The sequence below is a fragment of the Xyrauchen texanus genome, chromosome 14 (genome assembly GCF_025860055.1).
Source record: "Xyrauchen texanus isolate HMW12.3.18 chromosome 14, RBS_HiC_50CHRs, whole genome shotgun sequence".
NCBI lineage: Eukaryota > Metazoa > Chordata > Actinopteri > Cypriniformes > Catostomidae > Xyrauchen > Xyrauchen texanus.
In genome coordinates this window covers 9,665,915-9,685,741 of record NC_068289.1, presented here as the reverse complement: position 1 = coordinate 9,685,741, position 19,827 = coordinate 9,665,915, and the positions used below count along the sequence as shown (strand labels likewise).

The 19,827-nt window shown below is 36.3% G+C and overlaps 1 protein-coding gene across 2 annotated transcripts in view; it reads left to right on the top strand.

Moving 5' to 3' along the window:
* Positions 1–19,777, top strand: part of fer1l6 (fer-1 like family member 6) — a 36,108-nt gene extending 16,331 nt beyond the window's left edge. The window contains exons 11-34 of one of the 2 annotated variants that reach the window (XM_052142282.1): positions 782–959; positions 3,308–3,432; positions 3,745–3,879; positions 4,289–4,435; positions 6,014–6,121; positions 6,326–6,487; positions 6,596–6,767; positions 8,591–8,715; positions 8,826–8,951; positions 9,041–9,086; positions 9,300–9,344; positions 9,920–9,996; positions 11,231–11,359; positions 11,474–11,614; positions 12,513–12,640; positions 12,770–12,940; positions 13,045–13,199; positions 13,294–13,436; positions 13,522–13,610; positions 13,690–13,788; positions 14,402–14,643; positions 14,845–15,002; positions 16,718–16,818; positions 17,420–19,777. In XM_052142282.1, coding sequence (XP_051998242.1) covers positions 782–959; positions 3,308–3,432; positions 3,745–3,879; positions 4,289–4,435; positions 6,014–6,121; positions 6,326–6,487; positions 6,596–6,767; positions 8,591–8,715; positions 8,826–8,951; positions 9,041–9,086; positions 9,300–9,344; positions 9,920–9,996; positions 11,231–11,359; positions 11,474–11,614; positions 12,513–12,640; positions 12,770–12,940; positions 13,045–13,199; positions 13,294–13,436; positions 13,522–13,610; positions 13,690–13,788; positions 14,402–14,643; positions 14,845–15,002; positions 16,718–16,818; positions 17,420–17,600 — 3,183 coding nt within the window. In that variant the 3' untranslated portion in view covers positions 17,601–19,777. The remainder of the gene's footprint in view (positions 1–781; positions 960–3,307; positions 3,433–3,744; positions 3,880–4,288; positions 4,436–6,013; positions 6,122–6,325; positions 6,488–6,595; positions 6,768–8,590; positions 8,716–8,825; positions 8,952–9,040; positions 9,087–9,299; positions 9,345–9,919; positions 9,997–11,230; positions 11,360–11,473; positions 11,615–12,512; positions 12,641–12,769; positions 12,941–13,044; positions 13,200–13,293; positions 13,437–13,521; positions 13,611–13,689; positions 13,789–14,401; positions 14,644–14,844; positions 15,003–16,717; positions 16,819–17,419) is intronic. The other variant, XM_052142281.1, reaches the window with a different exon arrangement.
* The last annotated feature ends 50 nt before the right edge of the window (positions 19,778–19,827 follow it).

The following is a 19,827-nucleotide window of genomic DNA, read 5'->3' as shown; positions in this document are numbered from 1 at the left end:
CGAAAGAATTGCAAAAAAAAAATACACAGACATTGGACAACAGATAATTGGATAAGATTGTTATGTATCTTAACTCCATTGAGCTTTTGTGGGATCAGCTAGACTGTAAGGTGTGTGAGAAGTGCCCGACAAGACAGCCACATTTATGACAAGTGCTACAGGAAGCGTGGGGGTGAAATGTCACCTGAGTATCTGGAGCAAAGCTGTCATTGCTGCACGTGGAGGATTTTTTGATGAGAACTCTTTGAAATAGTTTAAGTTAACAATTTTTTCAAATTGTAATAGTAATATTTCACATTATTAATGTCCTGACTATACATTGTGATCAGTCGAATGCCACTTTGGTGAATAAAAGTACCAATTTCTTTCCATAAGGGCAAAATCTGTACATTAGTCCAAACTTTGGCCACCAGTGTACAACACAGAATAATTCAAATATACAAAAAAATATTGAAAGAAGACAAGTAAAAATATATTATGTAACACACAATAAATTATTTAGAAAAATTCCTTTTTATTACTTATTTATACCTTGTTAAATAAAATTATGCAGCATATGCATGTGCTTATTTACATATTATGCTACTGTATACGGTACTTGTACAAACAAAAAGAGCTGATGATTTAAAACAGGTTTATGTAATAATACGTACATATTTTTGGAGTGAAAAAAGGACTGGATAAATTAATTTATATTTAAATGAATGACATTTTAATACCTTTGTTTCCACTTCTCATGTAACATTCATTAAGGATATATTCAATTCTTGATGTCTTTCAGCCTCCAGGGAAGCATGGACCAGGGTGGACAGTCCAGGCTAAACTTGATGTGTATCTCTGGCTGGGAACTTGCGAGGATTCATCCCACATGTTGGAGAATCTCCCATCAGGCTTTGAGCTGGAAAGTCTGTCGTCTGAGAACACAAGCGGTTCTCCTCCTGAGAATTTACTTTATTCAGGTAATACTGCTTAGCAATATATGCTGCTAAGAGCAGTGTACAACAGAAATACAGTTTTTTCTTAAATATGTAAATGCAAAACTGGCGAGTTTTAACTTGTAATACTTTTTATATAATACTCATATGTTCTTCAGTCATTTTTGAGCGGAATCACTTTTGCGGATGCAATTAAAATGTTTTCCTTTATCTGAGGGGTTCACAACTTGGTGACTTTTCCTCTACTTACCATCTGAATTTACAAAAAACCTTTGGGCTTGATTCGATAAGTCAAAGTGGTCATTAAAAACAAGCAACACCTTTTGTCTTCATGGTCAAAATCGAACAATATGTAAAATGAGTGGAAAAGACCATAACACAGAGGATTTTTGTCAAATACAATCAATAAATCAGCCACAATGCAGAAAAATCACATTTCAAGATCAATGCATTTGAATCGGCAGCATTGGTAATCGATGCATCGAGAAAACGAGTGAATCGTTACACCCCAACTAAACACAGACACTCACGCTGCATCCGAATATCCATACTTCTCTACTATATAGTATGCCAATGGAGTAGTATGCCGAATCCACAGTATTCATGAAGCAGTAAGAGAGAAATACCCAGATAACCTACTATTTCCGGCAAGATTTTGAAGTGCTGATCAACTGGAAACTTCCCATAATCACTGAGTTGATGTCACACTCAAAATACTGTTGGTGGACTGCAAGGCAGACACCTCTTCTCAACTGTAAGTGCCATATATACCAAGCAGGGCTGGACTGGGAAGATAAATCAGCCTGGGATTTTACATAGCAACTAGCCCAAAAGTTGTTGAGCAGGGGGAGGAGGTGTTCGCTGTCCTTTTCTGTATATTGCGCCGCCGTTTTGTGGTCCGTTCTGCATAACGTGGCAGCTCATTTTAGCTTATTGCGGCCCATTTCACGGCCGTCCCACCTGCCCTCTCGGTTCTCAAGACAGGTTCTCCGCCCTGATCAGCCCCAAAGTGAGTCGGCCCATCGGGAAAATGCCCGGTATGCCAGATTACCAGTCCAGCCCTGATACCAAGATAATTGTTCCTTGTGCTTGAATGGCGCTTATTTAACAAAACTAAAGCAGATAGTTTTTCACATTTGTTGTTATTACATCATATATTCTGGTCATGAGACGATGCCAATGTCCCCGGATGAAGTATGTCCAAAATCTATTCATACTACTCGCATGCATATCTAAAATAATGTACTGTTTTGCTGGCAGATAAGTGCGTCCTTCATCATATACAGTACATACTGTGACAGTACATGGTTGCAGCATCATAAATGAGGGGGTTAGACTAATACACACACACACACACACACACAGATCAAAGAACAAATTCTGAATGACCCCAATGTACAAAATATACCTTTTCCACTGTGGGAATTTTACAATTAGATGCAGGTGCCTCACCTTCCAGACAAAACACTGAATATTTCTGTTATGAAAACAAAGACATTTTTCCACATCTCTAAATTATAATTGTGGCCTCGTCGAGCCTCACTCACAGTTCATTCTGTAGCAGCACCATAGTGAAACTCAGCCATCTACTGGCTATTATTGTCACAACATGATTTTCAAGTCATGTTATTTATAAAGTATTTTGTTCACCATATGGCAGCAATCTGCCTCCCGATATATTTCACATTCTCCTATTTTCTTCATTTTTCTACATAAAGAAGTGTAGGTAGGTTTGTGCTGTACTAAAGTTTCATAAATTTGCTTATTTGCATCTGCAAATGAAAAGTAAACTTGAGAAAACTACATATAAGTGAGATCAAAATAGCATAAAATCCAAAACAATTGCATACATTTTATTGTTATTACTTCAGGGAAGATGAAATGCTATCAGAATCATCATCATCCAAAAAAAAAAACAGTTACACCTTTGTTCAAAAGTTGGGCCTATTTATGAATCCCATAGGAGGGTTAAAAGGTGAAGTGTGTAATTTTTTTTTTTAGTGGCAGCAAATGGAATTGCAAGCATGTTTCCCAAACACCCAACCCATCTGCCATTGTTTAAAAATGGATAGTCCCACCCCAAACTCACTCTAGAGATTGAGCTAATGTAGCAGTCTGGTTAGGTCACTTCAAAAAATAGAGCAATGAATTGATAGTACCGCTGTGCCACAGAGTTGACATTGTTCAGGGGAATATCTATACATATGGTTTACTTATACTGTAGTTGTCTCTGGTTAGTAAGTTGGGACAATACGAGAAAGTATTTTAACTTTGAAAAAAATTACACACAGCATCTTTAAACTTCCATTCTTCTTATCTGTAAGCTTGGCATGTTGTGTAGCCGTGTGACCCTGTCTACTGTTGTTTTACAGAGAAGCACATGTTCCAGCTGAGGGCTCATATGTACCAGGCTCGTGGTCTCATCGCTGCAGACAACACAGGCCTCTCAGATCCCTTTGCCTGGGTGTCCTTTCTGTCCAATAGCCAAAGCACTGGTGTAAGCATGAGTTTGTGTGACATCAAAAGCCATTCTTGACAGAAATCTGATAGATGGCGCTGTAGACTGCACCACCGAAAATAGTTTCATTTCTCTACTGATTGGTCAGGAGACTAATTAAGTTTCACTGTATTGTCAGCACCTCTTTGCATATACCTACTCTTTTGGGTTTTGAATAATAAGTCCTAATTAAAACCCTTAGAATGAAATATTTTAGTTAAGGTACCCATAACGCAAAAAGCATTCTAATGTGAAAAGCTCTGTTGAGGTCATTCACATGAGGATTGTTCTTGTAATTCATACATTTTGCAGATCATCAAGCAAACTTTGACACCCACTTGGAACCAGATGCTTCAGTTCAAAAACATTTCTCTGTATGGAGGGCTCCATGATATAGTCCAAGAGCCTCCAACAATTGTGATTGAAGTGTATGATGATGATGCAGTGGTAAGGAAAGCCCATTTATTAATACTTTCACACTGTGTTACATGGGACTGAAATGTTACAAAATTGCCCATAACAGAGTATGGCAAAACAGGGACTAAAAACTAAATGTTTTTCATTTCAGTTCGTTCTGAGCTGAAACAGTATTTTTTTATAGAGCACTTGATTGGACAGATATCTGTGTAGCATAAGTCTGTTTTTGGTTTATTGTTCTTGAAGAGATAGGGTTACATTTTAAATGTATACAGTATATCTACTAAAAGTTACTTTTGGCAACTTTTAGAAGTACACTAGCAAATAGATTTAAAGCAAACAAACATGGACTATAAGCCACAAAATTTCAATTATGATTTAATGGGGAATATAAATATAAATGTATGTATATGACCTAAGCAATGTTTTGCACCTCCAGGGTACAGAGTATCTGGGGTCGACAGTGGCTCTACCAGTGGTCAAACTGTCAGAGGAGCGATACTCCCCCACTCAGCTGCAGTACAGCCCACTCTTCTGTGGAGGCCTGTCAGGAGGAGACATACTGGGAGCCTTTGAACTCATTCAGGTCTATTCATTTCAACGCAACACATGAGAATATGTTGAAAATAGAAAATAACTAAAAAAGAAAAGTTAGTCAAGACAAATGTTGGCTTGAGTAAACATCTGAAAGTTAAAAAAATTATAAAAACTCTTTAAAGCAGTATGTAGACAGATAGACAGAGGAAGAGACAGATAGACAAAGGGACAGTTTGACAGAGTTTGAATTGAATTTGAAGTCACATTCCGAGACTGATAATCTGCAATGGGAAAGCCATAAATCAGATCAGGTATAAAAGATATAACCAAAAAAGGTATAGGATGTTTTTACAGCCATTATTCTGGTACCCGGATCTGATTGGAAGAGATTTGAGCCAGCAGATGGCAACAAAAGACTGTTTTGTGTGTGCTTTGAGCGAGATGAGCTGACTTAGTCAATCTGTGTTGCGCAAGTTTCTTTGAAGTCTTCCAGAATTGTCTCTCACTCCATGATCGCTCAGATTACTACTACACTATAGCTGAGAAATAGAGTTAAACCTACAGCTTCAGCATCACTGCCAATCAGAGTCACAACAGACAACTCAAACAAGCTCAAGGCACCTACCTGATTTCCGAGTTGGTAGAAGACATAAACTTTTAACATGGCGGAGGAGAGAATGCTTTCTGTCTCACTGTCAAAATAAGAGTTCTGCAAGAAATATACAAAAATGAAACTTGTATATTTTGACACTGAAGACACCTCCATGTTTTCCTTCCGACACAAAAACACTTGAACATGACTGAAATACTCATAGGATAATTCAAATAGCATGCATGGCAGCATCATTCAACTATCGGAGTGGATTATTATCACATTACAGCTGAGAAATAATGTTAAACTAACAGCTGCAGCAATATTGTTCATAACGGAAAATAACACGCTCAGCTCTCTCTCTCTCTCTCTCTCTCTCTCTCATACACAAACACACGTCCTTACTTCTCGAAAACCTGTTAGAAATAGCCCAAGCTGTCGCTACTAGTTCTAAAGTGTGGTTTTCTAATTAGTAACAGTGTCTTGGGTGCATCTTTTGAACAAGCAATGGCAGATCCTGAATCCATGGCGTAAGAATGTAGTTTCACATACAAGTGCTTTTTTTGGTACAGTCCTTAATTTTCCCCTACTTATTTATTTAATTGTTTGTTGAACTGTTGTATAAAAGCAATTTCACAATTGCAATTGTGCTGCATTGTCCATCTATCAGCACTGCTGTGATTACCTGTGGCATGAGGCCGCATTGACAGCACTCTTGCTTGTGCGATATTGCTTTAATAGAGTCTGAAGAAAGGAGGTCAAGAGCATTGTGCTGAGTTTAGTGGAAATACAGTAACTTGAAAGGTCTAGGAGGAGTTACATTTTAAATTTCATCTCAGGAATTTTACAAATTGCATTTAAAGTATATTTTTGCCTTTGTCAAAGCAACATCATAGAAATATGTTCTACCTACTGTACATAGAGTATATAAATGTTTTATATATCATTTGTTTTGAATTGTTTTAATTAATGCTATAATCTTACATAGTATATATAATGTTCTGTCTGTTGCTTGTCTTACCCATGATCTTGTAGGTCTCACAGTCAGGTGAGGACACACTCCCTGACTTAGATGAGCCAGATGGAGGGGTTTATCCAGTTCCCTCATACATCCGACCTGTGCTTTGCATGTACAGAATTGAGGTGAACAAATGTTAACCTATTGGCAATGTATTAAGAAGTACACTCATAAGTGGAAATATGTCACGGCCAAGCTGAGCCAAAAATGTTTAGCTACTAGTTATATATAGTTATTATAATTTATAATAACTTTTGCTAATCCACATAGGCTATTGTATAATATTTCATATAATACATTTTACAAATATATTTCACATCACACTGCAGGTTTTGTTCTGGGGCCTAAGAGAGCTTAAGAAAGTTCAGCTCTTATCTGTTGATCGGCCTCAAGTTTTCATCAAGTGTGCAGGAGCAGGCGTCAACTCCTCAGTGATACAGAGTTACAAGAAAAACCCAAACTTCACAATGCTCGTGGATGCCTTTGATGTGGTAAGCAAACTGCTACATCAACAGAGTCCTGTGCTTGTTGTTTATGTGTGTGTTCCATAGCTTTCCACTGATCATAGCGTGTCTATGGCTGCTGTTGTCTCTCTGTAGGAGCTGCCTGAAAATGAACACCTTCTCCCGCCTCTCACCATCACTGTGGTGGATTGGAGGGCCTTTGGGCGCAGCACACTTGTGGGGAGTCATATGATTAACAACTTGGCCTTATTCAAACACACCCCTACATTAACCCAACAGCCCCAACCAGAGCCCAGAAACACAGCAGGTAAAGCACTTACTAGTAGCGGAACAGTGGATTATCATTTTCTAGAAAACAATAAAGGTTTGCAAAATAACTTTTTAATCAGACAGAGATTGCAACACCACATTCATTTCTTCACAACAAATTTCTACAACAAATATTCTAATAAACAAACAAATGCCACTAAAAACAAGTAATTATTAGCATCTGATCTCATGAAAATTACAAAATCAACCTAGTCTCATAGAAATTTTGGCAAACTGCCTTTGAAGTGCTTTTATGTTTTAACCTTTATCTGCCCTTTACTGTTGAAATTTACACAAGAGTCACTACAACTGTTCGTGACACAAATCATGACTACAAACCCACCTACATTTACACACTTATTCAAATGTGATTAGCTTTGAGGTAGCTCACCTGATACAGTAGTGTTGAACTTTTGACTTGAAAGACCACGGCTCGAGACCATTCAAGCACACAAGCTGACACGTGAGACAAAAGTGTCACAGAAGCGAAATAAGATGATGTTGTTGCTCGTATTTCATTTTACAACTCTATCGGCTAGGTTTCATTGTTGGTTTAAGGTACTGATGTCTGTTTTGTTCACCTCTACATGTACATTTACATTTATGCATTTGGCAGACGCTTTTATCCAAAGCGACTAGTACATTAACAAAATCCCTGACTAATATACACCTGAAAAACCTTGTCAGATTGCAATACCATTTCACTTGCTTTTGGGGCCCCCTGCTGGATATTTCACTTGGAAACTGCACCGGAATGTGTAATGAAGCACTTCATTTTGTTTAGCAAAAATAATTCGAGTCACGTAATGTTCATGAGACCAGGCTGGACAACATGATATTAAATCGCACCTTACATGTACAGTGGCAGATCTGAGTTTAAATGTCCACTGAGTGGCACTAAATTAAAGTTAGTGGCAAGTACAGTTTTCTCCCAAACAGACTTGTGTATTCCATACAACCAACCTCCCTACCCTAAACTGTAAACCTAACCGATAGTTTTATAAAAAAAACAAATATGAAATGAAAAACACAATTACTAAATTGAGTATTAGTTGTATCATGTAATATCCGTTGAGCTACCTCGCAATTTCATGGCACTCAGACAAGCTTGCAGATATTATAAATGTTGAAACATATCACCTTACAAGTCATGCTAAAGTAAAAGCGTTGTGAAGTCATATGCATTGTGTGAGGAACAGGGCAAAAAGCAAGCGTTTATGAACTGATCATCTTCCCTTTTACTTAAAGAAGGGAGGTAGACCTCCTGGACCAAAACTGAACATGGGGGTCTAGGGGTATATGGGTGCAACTTAACCTGGAGTACAACTAAATAGACTAAATTCTTATTATTCACATTATTATACTGTACCTGTTTTACATAGAAGGTTATTGTTATAATCTGTGAATTTCTAAAATTATTTAAAATATTGTAAGAAAGTGTTATAACTCATCTTGTTTTGGTATCACATGGCTTTATTTACTTACTAAAGCTACTTAATGGTATAGACCTTATTCATGGTAACACCCTGGCTATGAGGGATAGACTTACATCTCTTTAATGGCACTAAGGTATAAAGCTGTAAATAGCTCCATGATCACATCTGATGAGTTTCCACAACTCATGTTTTCTGAAGTTTTTGTCTACTGAATGTTCTTGCAAAGAAGCTTTTTCAATGTTTTATCTGCGGAAAGATCCAAAAACACTTTAGATTTCAGTGCAGCCCATTGAGACTGTACGTCTATCCCTCACAGCCTTGTTGTCATTCCCATTAAAAGATGGCGCTTCTGTGAATAAGGTCTATGGTTTGCATTCACTTGTAGTGGCTCTACTGGGCATTCAGCAGAGTGTTGTGCCACTGCCAGAGGAGGAGTTTGCCATAGAGATTGAGCAGGAGAGGACACTAACCCCACTCCCCAAAACTGAGTCAGAATTTCAGGACAGGAGGGTTTGTTTTTAGTACAATAAATACATGAACAAGTTAAAGCACATGCTGACAAACACATATACACACACTCTCTGTTCCAGACTACTGACTATAAAACTTTTCATCAATAGCCGGTATCAAAGAAGAGCAAGTGGAGGTCTACAAAAAGAAAGAAACGCACCACGGCTGATGAGTCTGCTGATAACGTCATTGATTGGTGGTCTAAATACTATGCATCGGTGGAGAGGACCAACCTGGTAATTTTTTTTTTTTTAGCAATGATAAGGTGGTCCAATTCATTATATTTTTGCTAACTAGTTATTTTTCACCACAATTTCATTCTTAGGCAAAGCAAAAAGAAAACAATCCATTTCCACTGCTCTTTGACAGTGGTAAGTGCTTTCTCGTGAATCCTAATCAGAATTATTTTTTTTCCTCTGGATGCTGTGGACAAGTAATTTTGAAATCAAACATGCCTATGTTAACCATTATAGACATTGATTGATATGTTTTTCAAAAGTCAAGAATGGATGCATAGATGTTTTTCAATGTTTGATTCTTAAATTGTAGCATTACCTTTAATATGTGGTTACATTCTTGTTTAGTACCTCCCCTGGAGAACGTTATTTCAGAAGGATTGACCAATCTGGGTAAGAATGACTGGGAGTCTGTTTTGTCCGTTGCATGGTCCTTTCTTTTTCTGTGGTCAATAGGGTTGCTGAATGTTTTACTCATAATGCAAACAGTGTGCACCTAAAATATACTACAAAATGCAAAACGGATAATAATTGTCCTCATATTCTAAGCTTGTGCATTTAAAAATGGAACGTTAGTAAATGCTACACTCACAAGAGATCAACTTTTGCAATCCTGTACCGAGTGGCACCTGTTTCCTGTGTTTACGTGCATACTGTATTGGTATCAGATTAACTGTTGCAACGTATGACTGCATAAAGATGCATTAGGCTTGGTGAGGGTTAAAATGTGATATGTGTTTCTCTAGCAAACACTTTATAACTAACCATTTTCCAAACAGCTTTCTTGTAGTACAATGAGACTTAGCTGTTACATTTAAGAAACATAAAACACTTCTTTGATGGAAATGCTGAAAGCATTTATTTCTTTAACTTAACTTTACACTCTCTATAGCAACTGATTTTTATCTTCACTAATGATGGATTGTGTATTTGTAATTTTGAAGAGTTATGTTTTGTGTTATCTTAAGCATCAGGTTTTAAGGACAGAAAAAAAGAGATGAATTTCAAGAGTGTGTCAGAACAGCCCAGACTTGCAACATTACAGGTAAAGCTAAATGGTAAAGCTACAGTGCTTGGTTTACCTGCAGATATTGTCTACATTTTAACATCCTGAGACCCCAGCATGACTGCTGTGTGCATTTTTCATTTTCCTTTTTGAATTGTAACAAGTAGCACCTAATTAACAAGCAAAAAACAAGCTATAGAAAGTCATCCATTTTTTTTTTTTTATTATGTTTCCAGGCATGTTGGTTATCCATGTTTTTGGTATGTTACAGACATTACAGCTGAAATTCCATAAAGCTGAATACATAATTCTGATTCAAACTAATGCCCAGCATCATCCAATCACTGCCAACCATGTTAAAATAAAATGTAACATTATACATTCTGAATTCTAAGCACTGATTACCATTGCCCCATGTCTGCCAAACATGTTGAGTTGTCCAAACATCATCTGCATCTGCAGTGATTGGACTGAGCTTTTGGTCAGATTTTAGGAGTGACTGCACTTAGAGCTATAGGATGCTCACTTGCACCCTATTTAGTAAATGACTTAACCTCCAGGGTGCTGCCTGTCTCCACTTGTATCAGAACAGTTCTAAATGCACCATAAGTTCATCCTAACTCCATTTAAAGGCTCTGAAAGCCACATTTTACAGCTTTTGGAAGAACCCATTGATTCTCAATGTGAAATTGCATAGTGAATATAGCAAGTAATTTACTAATGTTAATGAGTAGAACTGTATTGTCCAGTCATAACATGATAAAATATGACAAAAATATATATTAAAAGGAAGCAAATTGACCCACAGATTTGTTAATGTGGAAAGAAAAAAAAATAACTAAAATGTTTTTTCAACTTTTGTGAGAATAATGTCCCACAATACACGTACCTGTATGTGTACATCAGGAGTACATCATTTTTTAAAGTGGCAAATCAAACGAAACTAGAGATGCTATTTTTAACTTCAAAGAAAAAACTTCAAAGAGGTTTCTTCCCAGAGACACTTTTGTGGGCACTGTGCCTGTAGAAGCACTTCACGTAAATCGACATCATTTTTTTGTGTCACGTGAATAGGTGCGTCAAATGTTTAACCCTTAAATGGCAGTCTAAAGTGTTGCAAACAGTATTCAGTTGGATTCAATGAATTTAAATTCTTCCTTGCATATAGCGAAGCCAAAATACAATATACACGCATGTGTAAGCGAGGTGGCACAAGGTTAAATGAAGATTTATCCATTAAAATTATATGCAGTCTGACTTTTAATCACTCCAGGTTTATGACAAAGAGCTGGAGGCTGAGTTTGGGCCTTTTGATGACTGGGTTAAAACCTTTGAACTCTATCGAGGAAAAGCCAATGAGGAAGAAGGCTCTGCTGAGGAAAGATTTGTTGGGAAGTTCAAGGTAAGCTGGTTTTGCATGTAATACCATAACATACTCTACATGGAGACTTTTTGATTTCACAAGCAGTACAATGACACCAATTCACAGAATTCACATCATCAATTCTTCCCCCAGGGCAGGTTCTGTCTGTATAAGCTGCAAGAAACAGATGATGATAAGGAAGAAGGATATTTGGATTCTGGGCAGTTTAAGATAAACCAGGGCATACCTCCTAACACTGCAGTGAGCGTCTTAATCCGTGTGTACATAGTTGCAGTAGGTGCCTTTCATTTCATACTTTTCCTACTAATATTACCAGTGATACAGACTATTAACTATACTTGTTAATTTTTTTGTGACGTTACTTATTGATAACGTTTACATGCACATCATTTTCTGATGAAAGTCCATATTCTGGTTTAGACTTTTGTTCTGAAAAAGACATTTGCACGCTCCATAGCTAATGTGATTTCCCTGTATGCATGTGAACAGCATAATCCCAATAAACTAAGACATGCACATTATTTTCCTGATGTTTTCTACTGAAAATACTGGAGATGCTTGCTCTTTCTATTTATTTTATTGCATTTAAGTAATTTTAGAAAGTAATTTAGTCAACTCATTAACACTCAATCATGTCCTTAATAACACACAAGATCATGATGGAATTGCTAAATGTAGGTCATGAGATTCTTGCAAATTTAGGCCACAATATTTCAGTTAATGTTTGTGAAATTTTAGTAAATAAAATTGAGCTCCCCCTTACTGCAGAAATGTGTTCTTTCAATAGATTTACCTTTTTACAACTGTTTCTAATATAGCCCAGAATTTCCTTTGTTTAGACATGGATATAAGGAATGTTTAGTTATAGTGGATAATCAACATTTCTTATTAATAGAGACATATGCCTGTTATTCAGATTTATACAATCCAGAATAATAGCTTAATCTTGTTATTGCATCAGGATAATGCATTTACACAATGCAAACCTAATCAGAAAACAACCACCAAATTCTGATTAATATCAAAATACTTTTGTGCATGTAAACAGTCTTTGTTTGGTCATGAAATTAACTGGATCTAGTTTCACTGGCTAAAATATGACCAGTAAAACAATAAGGCTAACTCAGACAACTATATTGAACAGAAGTTTGACACACTTATGCATTTTAAGGCCTTCAACTTGCACCCAGCGGACCCAGATGGCAAAGCAGACCCTTACATTGTGCTGAAACTTGGGAAAACTGAAATCAAAGACAGAGTCAACTACATCCCAAAGCAGCTTAACCCAGTGTTTGGAAGGTGAACAAGCACAAAGATTGATTAGTGTCATGGCAGGGTGTTGTGAGAAGTTCATTTAAAAATTGTGGGATCTGCACGTTTCTTTGAGATAATTGGGTCATTCTCTCTCCATATTAATTTCCTACTCAGATCCTTTGAAATTCAATCCACTTTCCCCAAGGAGTCCCTGCTAACTATTCTAATCTACGATTATGATACTGTTGGTGGAGATGATTTGATTGGAGAAACACATATTGATTTGGAGAACCGTTATTACAGCAGGCATCGGGCTACCTGTGGTCTGCCTACTGAATATGTAATGTGAGTGATATAGTAACATTTATTTTTCAGTCTTTATCCGTCACAAGTTAGTTTGATGCCTTTTGACCCTTCATGTTTTTAATGGACACTCTTATGTCACCTAGTGAAGGTTATAACGCATGGAGGGACTCCATCAAGCCAACTGAACTGTTGATTAAGCTTTGCAAGGAAAACAGATTGGACAATCCTTGCTTCAGTCCTGGACGAATTACCATCGGAAACAAAGTCTTCACGGGTAAAACTGTATTTCCAGATGAAGGTTAGTCACTCTTTTTGATTCTTACATCATGACAAAACTGCTGATCATTGATTATGAGGAAGAAGTGCTATGAGTGTTTGCTGCCCCTTCACAGATCAGATGGTGGAGTCATACGAACACCTGGCTTTAAAGGTGCTGCACAAGTGGTCTGAGATGCCAGGAGTGGACTGTAAACTTGTCCCAGAGCATATTGAAACAAGGACCCTCTACCTCAAAGACAAACCAGGAATGGACCAGGTAATGTGAAACTATATATGAGTAATTTATGAGTAATGTTTTTGGTGTAGTTATTCCTAGAATTTTGTGTGTGAATGTTCCTCAGGGCCAGTTGCAGATGTGGGTAGACATTTTTCCAATGGATATGCCGCATCCTGGCCCTCCAGTGGACATCTCCCCTCGCAAACCAAAAGGGTAAGTTAAAGACCTATTAAAGCATCTTACAGGGTTTGCACAGTTAAATAATGCTTGTTTGTCCTGTCTTTCAATGAAGGTATGAACTAAGAATTATTATCTGGAACACTGAAGATGTTATACTGGAGGACACAAACTTCATAACAGGACAGCAGTCAAGTGACATTTACGTCAAAGGGTAACATTGGATAATGCCAATAAACATAGGCCTATTTAAAAAATGTCCTAAAGGCACAGCGAAAGTCTGTGGGTGAAATACCGTCATCTCAACGGGAATCTGCGTGATCGTGAATTTTGCGCGATGGATTTCTGGTGGCAAAGAATTTCATCTAGCTGATTTGGCGTAGAGTTTAAATTTGGTGAACTTTGACGTGTGAATTCGCCGTGTTGACCAATGGGAAGTTTTGCTTCGTACACAGCTACACTGGATATTCACAGTGGACAAGGATATCATTTAAGTGGTGAGATTGTTTTTAACTTAAGTCTCACAGTATAAAGTGAGAGTTAAGAGAATAAAGTGCAGCATTAAAAAGAGGCTGCTTGACAATTATATTTTTGCTTGTTTCACACACACTCAACGTCTGCCCACACCATCTTTGCCCACAGAATTTCGCCATGCAAAGGTAAATGTGACTGTGCCTTTAGGCAGAAACTGGTCTAGGATACAATCTCCAAAACTCTAAATCCTCAAGGAAAGCTACTAAGATTATAAAATATGGAAATGCTGTTGTAATATTGGCCAATCACTGATGATGCATGTTGTGGCATGTTTTTTGGGGGGGGGTTTTCAGGTGGTTAAAGGGTCTTGAAGATGATGGTCAGGAGACAGATGTCCATTACAATTCCCTGACTGGGGAGGGCAACTTCAACTGGCGCTTTGTTTTCCCCTTCAACTACCTGCCGGCTGAGAAAGTCTTGGTGGTAAAGAAACGAGAAAATATCTATTCTCTTGACAAAACTGAGCAGAAGATCCCTGCAGTCCTTGTTATGCAGGTGTGGGACTTTGAGAGGCTCTCTTCTGATGACTTCCTGGGTAAGAATGTGCCCTCATCAACAAGTGCTTACCTTATCTTTTCATATGAAAAATGACCCCTAAGACCACTCTGTAGCCTCTCCTGGTGGGATTTCACCAGTGCTCTAGAAGATCTGCCATTAAAACTGCTAGATAAAATAGTAACTGGAAAACCTGAATGACATGTTTTGATATTTATACAAATTTTGGGGGTTTTCTCAGGCTCAGTGGAGTTGGACCTGCATGGGTTTCCACGTGGTGCGAAATCAGCTAAAGCCTGTAAGATGGAGATGCTGACAGAAAGCACTGAGAACATTTCTATCTTCCAGCAGAAACGCTCCAAAGGCTGGTGGCCCTTCATTAAAGCTGGAGACCTCACGGTGCGTCTATTCAATTATATTAATTAAATATTTTTTTTTTAATTAAACTGCCAATATGAAGCTCAGTGTTGGCAAACATACAGTATTGAGTTACAAAAGTATTTTTGTCATGTATGGACAGTGTATGCCCACCCATTGTTGTCCTAGTTGATACCAGACAGTTGCAAAAATTATAGATTATACCTTTTACACTTCTCATAGTTTTTCCATTGAAAAAAATATGTATGTCATATAAAGGCCATGCAGTTTCTGTTCTCTTTTGATTAACCCTTTAAGCTCTGAAGATGTTTTTTAAAGATTTCCTGTTTCAGTGGCATGCCCACAATTAAAAAACAAAGAGGGTCAATAGTTTGGTATCATTTTTTTTTTTTTTTAATGAAATAGATGATGATACTCAGCCTAAAAAACTGGTAAAAAAATAACACAAACACTTTTGTTTTGCTTCCAATCATGTCAACTGTAAATGAGTAAGATATTGTGTTGATATGACAAAGCAATAAAAAGTTAAAGCATTACAAACATAATTTATCCTATAGTGTCCTATAGTGAACATCTTCAAGTGTCCAAAAGCCTCTCCAAACAAATAAAACATAATAATTGTACTTAAAAAATTATTACACATGCAAATACAACAATGACTAAAGGTATGTTCTCTTTTCAAAGCATGCATGCATAATAATGAAATCTCATCAGTTCCATTCTGTGTCATTTCAGCCATTATTGAGTCTGTGTCATGCATTTGGCACCATCTACTGGTGGCCATATGTAATTAGAGTGAATGATCCTCTCTACCCATATTTGGATAACTTACACCTGTTGTTGCAGCGAATCTCAATACTAATATGATTGGTTTAGCTTTCCATGACGCTGGACAACGTACTTAATCATTTCCAATGAAGTCATCTGATCAGTGAAATCTAATGTAATTTTAGCCAGATAGCACATTAGGTGCTGTGTGTACATTTGTGCTTCTTGTGGATTATCTAATGATCTATGCATCTGATTACTTTTTGTGTGTGCTCGTTTTAACAAGAATCCCCTACTCTACGTAATGGTACAGTATGTGATATTTTATGTTCAGATTTTTTATTTATTTTATTTTGTCGTGAAGTTATATGCGAAAACTTAGCTTATATGTTACACCTGTTTACATGTAACGTACTGTATGTTAAAGAAATATACTTAGCTATTACTCTATATATTTTTGTCTGTGAGTAACTAAATAGGCTGGTGGTATTCCACTCTTTGTGAGCTTTCCAACAACGTAAGACACGCTATTTTATCAGTTTGATGTTTTTACATATACAATAATATGAACAGTGCAAAATTTGAAATAAATGATCAAAACGGAACACATCTCATTTGTCTGCAAATTTCAAAGCACTTGTTCAGTTTTGAACATAATGCTTACATGCATTGTAAAGTACAGCTTCTAAGCTTCAAAAACGATACCTATTTTGTGTTAGTCAAGACTGTAGTTTTTAATATTTTGATGATCGGGCCTATCTGAGCTTAGAGCGTTAATGTACACTTACATTAGATTAAAAAGTAGATTGGTAATTATGTGAGTAATAAATTAATTTGGGTACATTTTCCATACACATTTGTGCTATACAAAACAATACTATATTTGATATTGAACAAAGTATAACCGGATTCCACTTAAAAATGCATGGGCAATTACATTTTGTATTTTAACTGTATCCTTTCTTTAGGGGAAGGTTGAAGCGGAGTTCCACCTGGTGACAGCTGAAGAGGCAGAGAAAAATCCAGTTGGTCGTGCACGCAAAGAGCCAGAGCCTCTAGAGAAACCAAAGTAATATGACTAATGTTTATTCACATTATTACACATGACCTCATTATAGCAGACTGCTTGTTTTCATAGTTTGTATGACAAAAGGATGTGGTGTAGACCAGTGATTGATCTAAAAAATAGGTCTAAGTTCTGTTCTAATTGTCACAGACACGGTAAAAAAAAACAATGTTAAGTGCAAATGAAAAGTAAGTCAACTTTGAATCCTATATTATTAAGATAGCAAAATAAGTAGGCCTATTATTAACAAGGTAAGTGAAAATGCTCTCAATATCATTTGTTCTTGATCAAATGTCATGCGTCCAATTAAACTCTACAGCATTTTGGTGCAAAATATTAATATATTGATTGTATTATATTATAATTTATTAATTATTTTCATAATACTTGATTTTAAGGGCATCTTTGATTTACTTTTGTATAGTAGGCAGTTTGTTATGTCTTGGGTCGCCACTTGATGCCCAAAGTAAAATCCGAAACAAAACCAGTTGAAAACCACTGGTGTACAGTGCTGATGTTTTGCCTCCTTAAGTAGAAATTGTTAGTCATGTGGGTTGTTCTGTGTACGAAATACTTTTAATACCAAATTTTGACTTTTCTCTAGTCGGCCGGACACATCCTTCTCCTGGTTTATGAATCCTTTCAAGTGCTTCTTTCACCTGATCTGGGGGAACTACAAGAAATACATCATTGCAGGCCTGGTGCTGCTGATTGTGACCTTGTTCTTGGTTCTTATCTTCTACACCCTACCAGGGGCAATCAGTAGTAAAATAGTCAATGGTTGAGCAAATCACACCAATATAAATTAACTGAACACAATGAAGCAGCACAGATCTGTTTGTGTTGTTTCTTTAATGCAATGAAAGCTTGTTACACAATTTAACACTTGCACTGCTGGTAAATGGACTATCCAGAAGCATAGCATGTCTGGCTGTGTTGATTTTAGGAACAATCCTGTATTTTACTTTATATATCCACACACCACTGTATGTGAATTCACAATTTAAATGAATAGTCTAATTACCATTAAACATCATTAAAACACTGTACATAGAATATTCAAATGATCAGTTCATATACTGTATGTAGGAAGAACATTTTAATTTTTTTAATTAGAGTCTACCTAGTGTAAAAAGATGGACTTTGTCCTAAACCTATTCTAATGTGGAGCTTTAAAACGTGTTAAATGATTATGAAATGCCATTGAACCTGACTCAAAATTAACATTTGTTGAAACACAATTTCATAAAACAAGCAAGCTCAACCACATATGCACAGTGTAAATGTGTTATAAATGGTTTAAATGGCCATATATCATAGGGTTTATGAAACACATTGTGCACTGTCATACATAAATATTGTGCAATTATGATGCGGATGCTTTGTTGCTTCTCATAATCCTAATAAAATTATTTTTGATAAATATTATATAAAGCATTGATAAAACTGTCCAATAAATGCACATATTAAGATAAAAATACAAAATAAATATATAAGATTAAGTTTTAATTCAAAGATAAGTTTGAAATTAGCTAATATTCATATCTTGTGATTTTATATCCTCAAAGCTCCCACTCCTGTCCTGAACTGTAAAATATTCAGTCTCAATACTTTATTTGCAAGTCACTTTTCATAAAAAAATAATACAATTTGGATATAAATACCAAAAGTAATACAGCTCTTGGTAGAGTTTTCTCTTTTACTGAGACACTAATTATCCTCAATTATTTTCTACACACTCTATCAGCTAAACAATCCAACCCATTACATCAGCCACCAAAACAAACACTCATTTCCCCTAACTACATTCACCACTTTTCACACAAGTGATTGTTCAACCACGTTTGCAAAACTCTACCAATCTGCTTAAAATCTAACACATATCAGCACATTTTGAATGGAATATTATGCTCATTTAGAACGCACTGTTATTCAATAGTAATCAACAAATGCAACTTTCAGCATGGTTATAACAAAAAATGTCATTTGTCAAAGAACAATTATGCCACTATAATGAAGAGAGACATATTTCAAGGAATGGAGCATTTTAACCTTGATCTCGTCTTCAGCCAATCAGATGACTCTGTGCTGCCATCATCCTTTTCATACAGCTCAGTTTACTGAAGAATGTACTGCACAATCACTTAAAGGGATAGTTCAACCAAAATGTTTAATTCCCACATCATTTACTCACCCTCATGCCATCCCAGGTGTGTATGACTTTCTTTCTTTTGAAAAAAAAATATATATATATATAATTAGTATTTTATCTCTGTAGGTCCATAAAATGCAAGTGAATGGTGACCAGACATTTCAAAAAGTGAAAGAATGTGAAAGTGGACATTTATAGTAAAAAATGACATTCATATTGATCTGTTTCTCACCCAGACTTATATCATTTCTTATATCACTTCTAAAGATATCGATTTAACCACTGTAGTCTCATGGATTACTTTCATGTTTCCTTTGTGATTTTTGGAGCTTCAAAGGTTTGATCACCATTCACTTGCATTGTATGGACGTACACAGCTGAATTATTCTTCTAAAAATCATAGTTTGTGTCTGGGATGACATGAGGGCGAGTAAATTATCTGAGAATTGTAATTTTTGGGTGAACAATCCCTTTAATTCTACTTCATTTTGATTAATATGATGGAAATAAGCTGAGGTTGTTCTAAAGAAAATAAATGGTGTGTGTGAGGGGTATTCAGTGTAAGTTTGTGCATTTGATTGCTTTTCTGTGCATGCAATCTGAAGGCAAAAAGAATGAATTCAACTGAACAAAAAAAAAAAAATGAATAAGCTTAATATAGTCATATATGATCAATGTGTGGAATTCATTCTGTATTCATAGTCTTGGGAAAATGGTGACTCCTTTTTTGTGTGTGTGCCAAATATAAAACTTTATTAACCATTAAATTTGACCTTTTTGAAACCACACCTTCTTCATTACTTAGTGTTAGTTTACCTAAATAAATCCACACTGCCCTCATTGTTAAATTGATTTAGTTC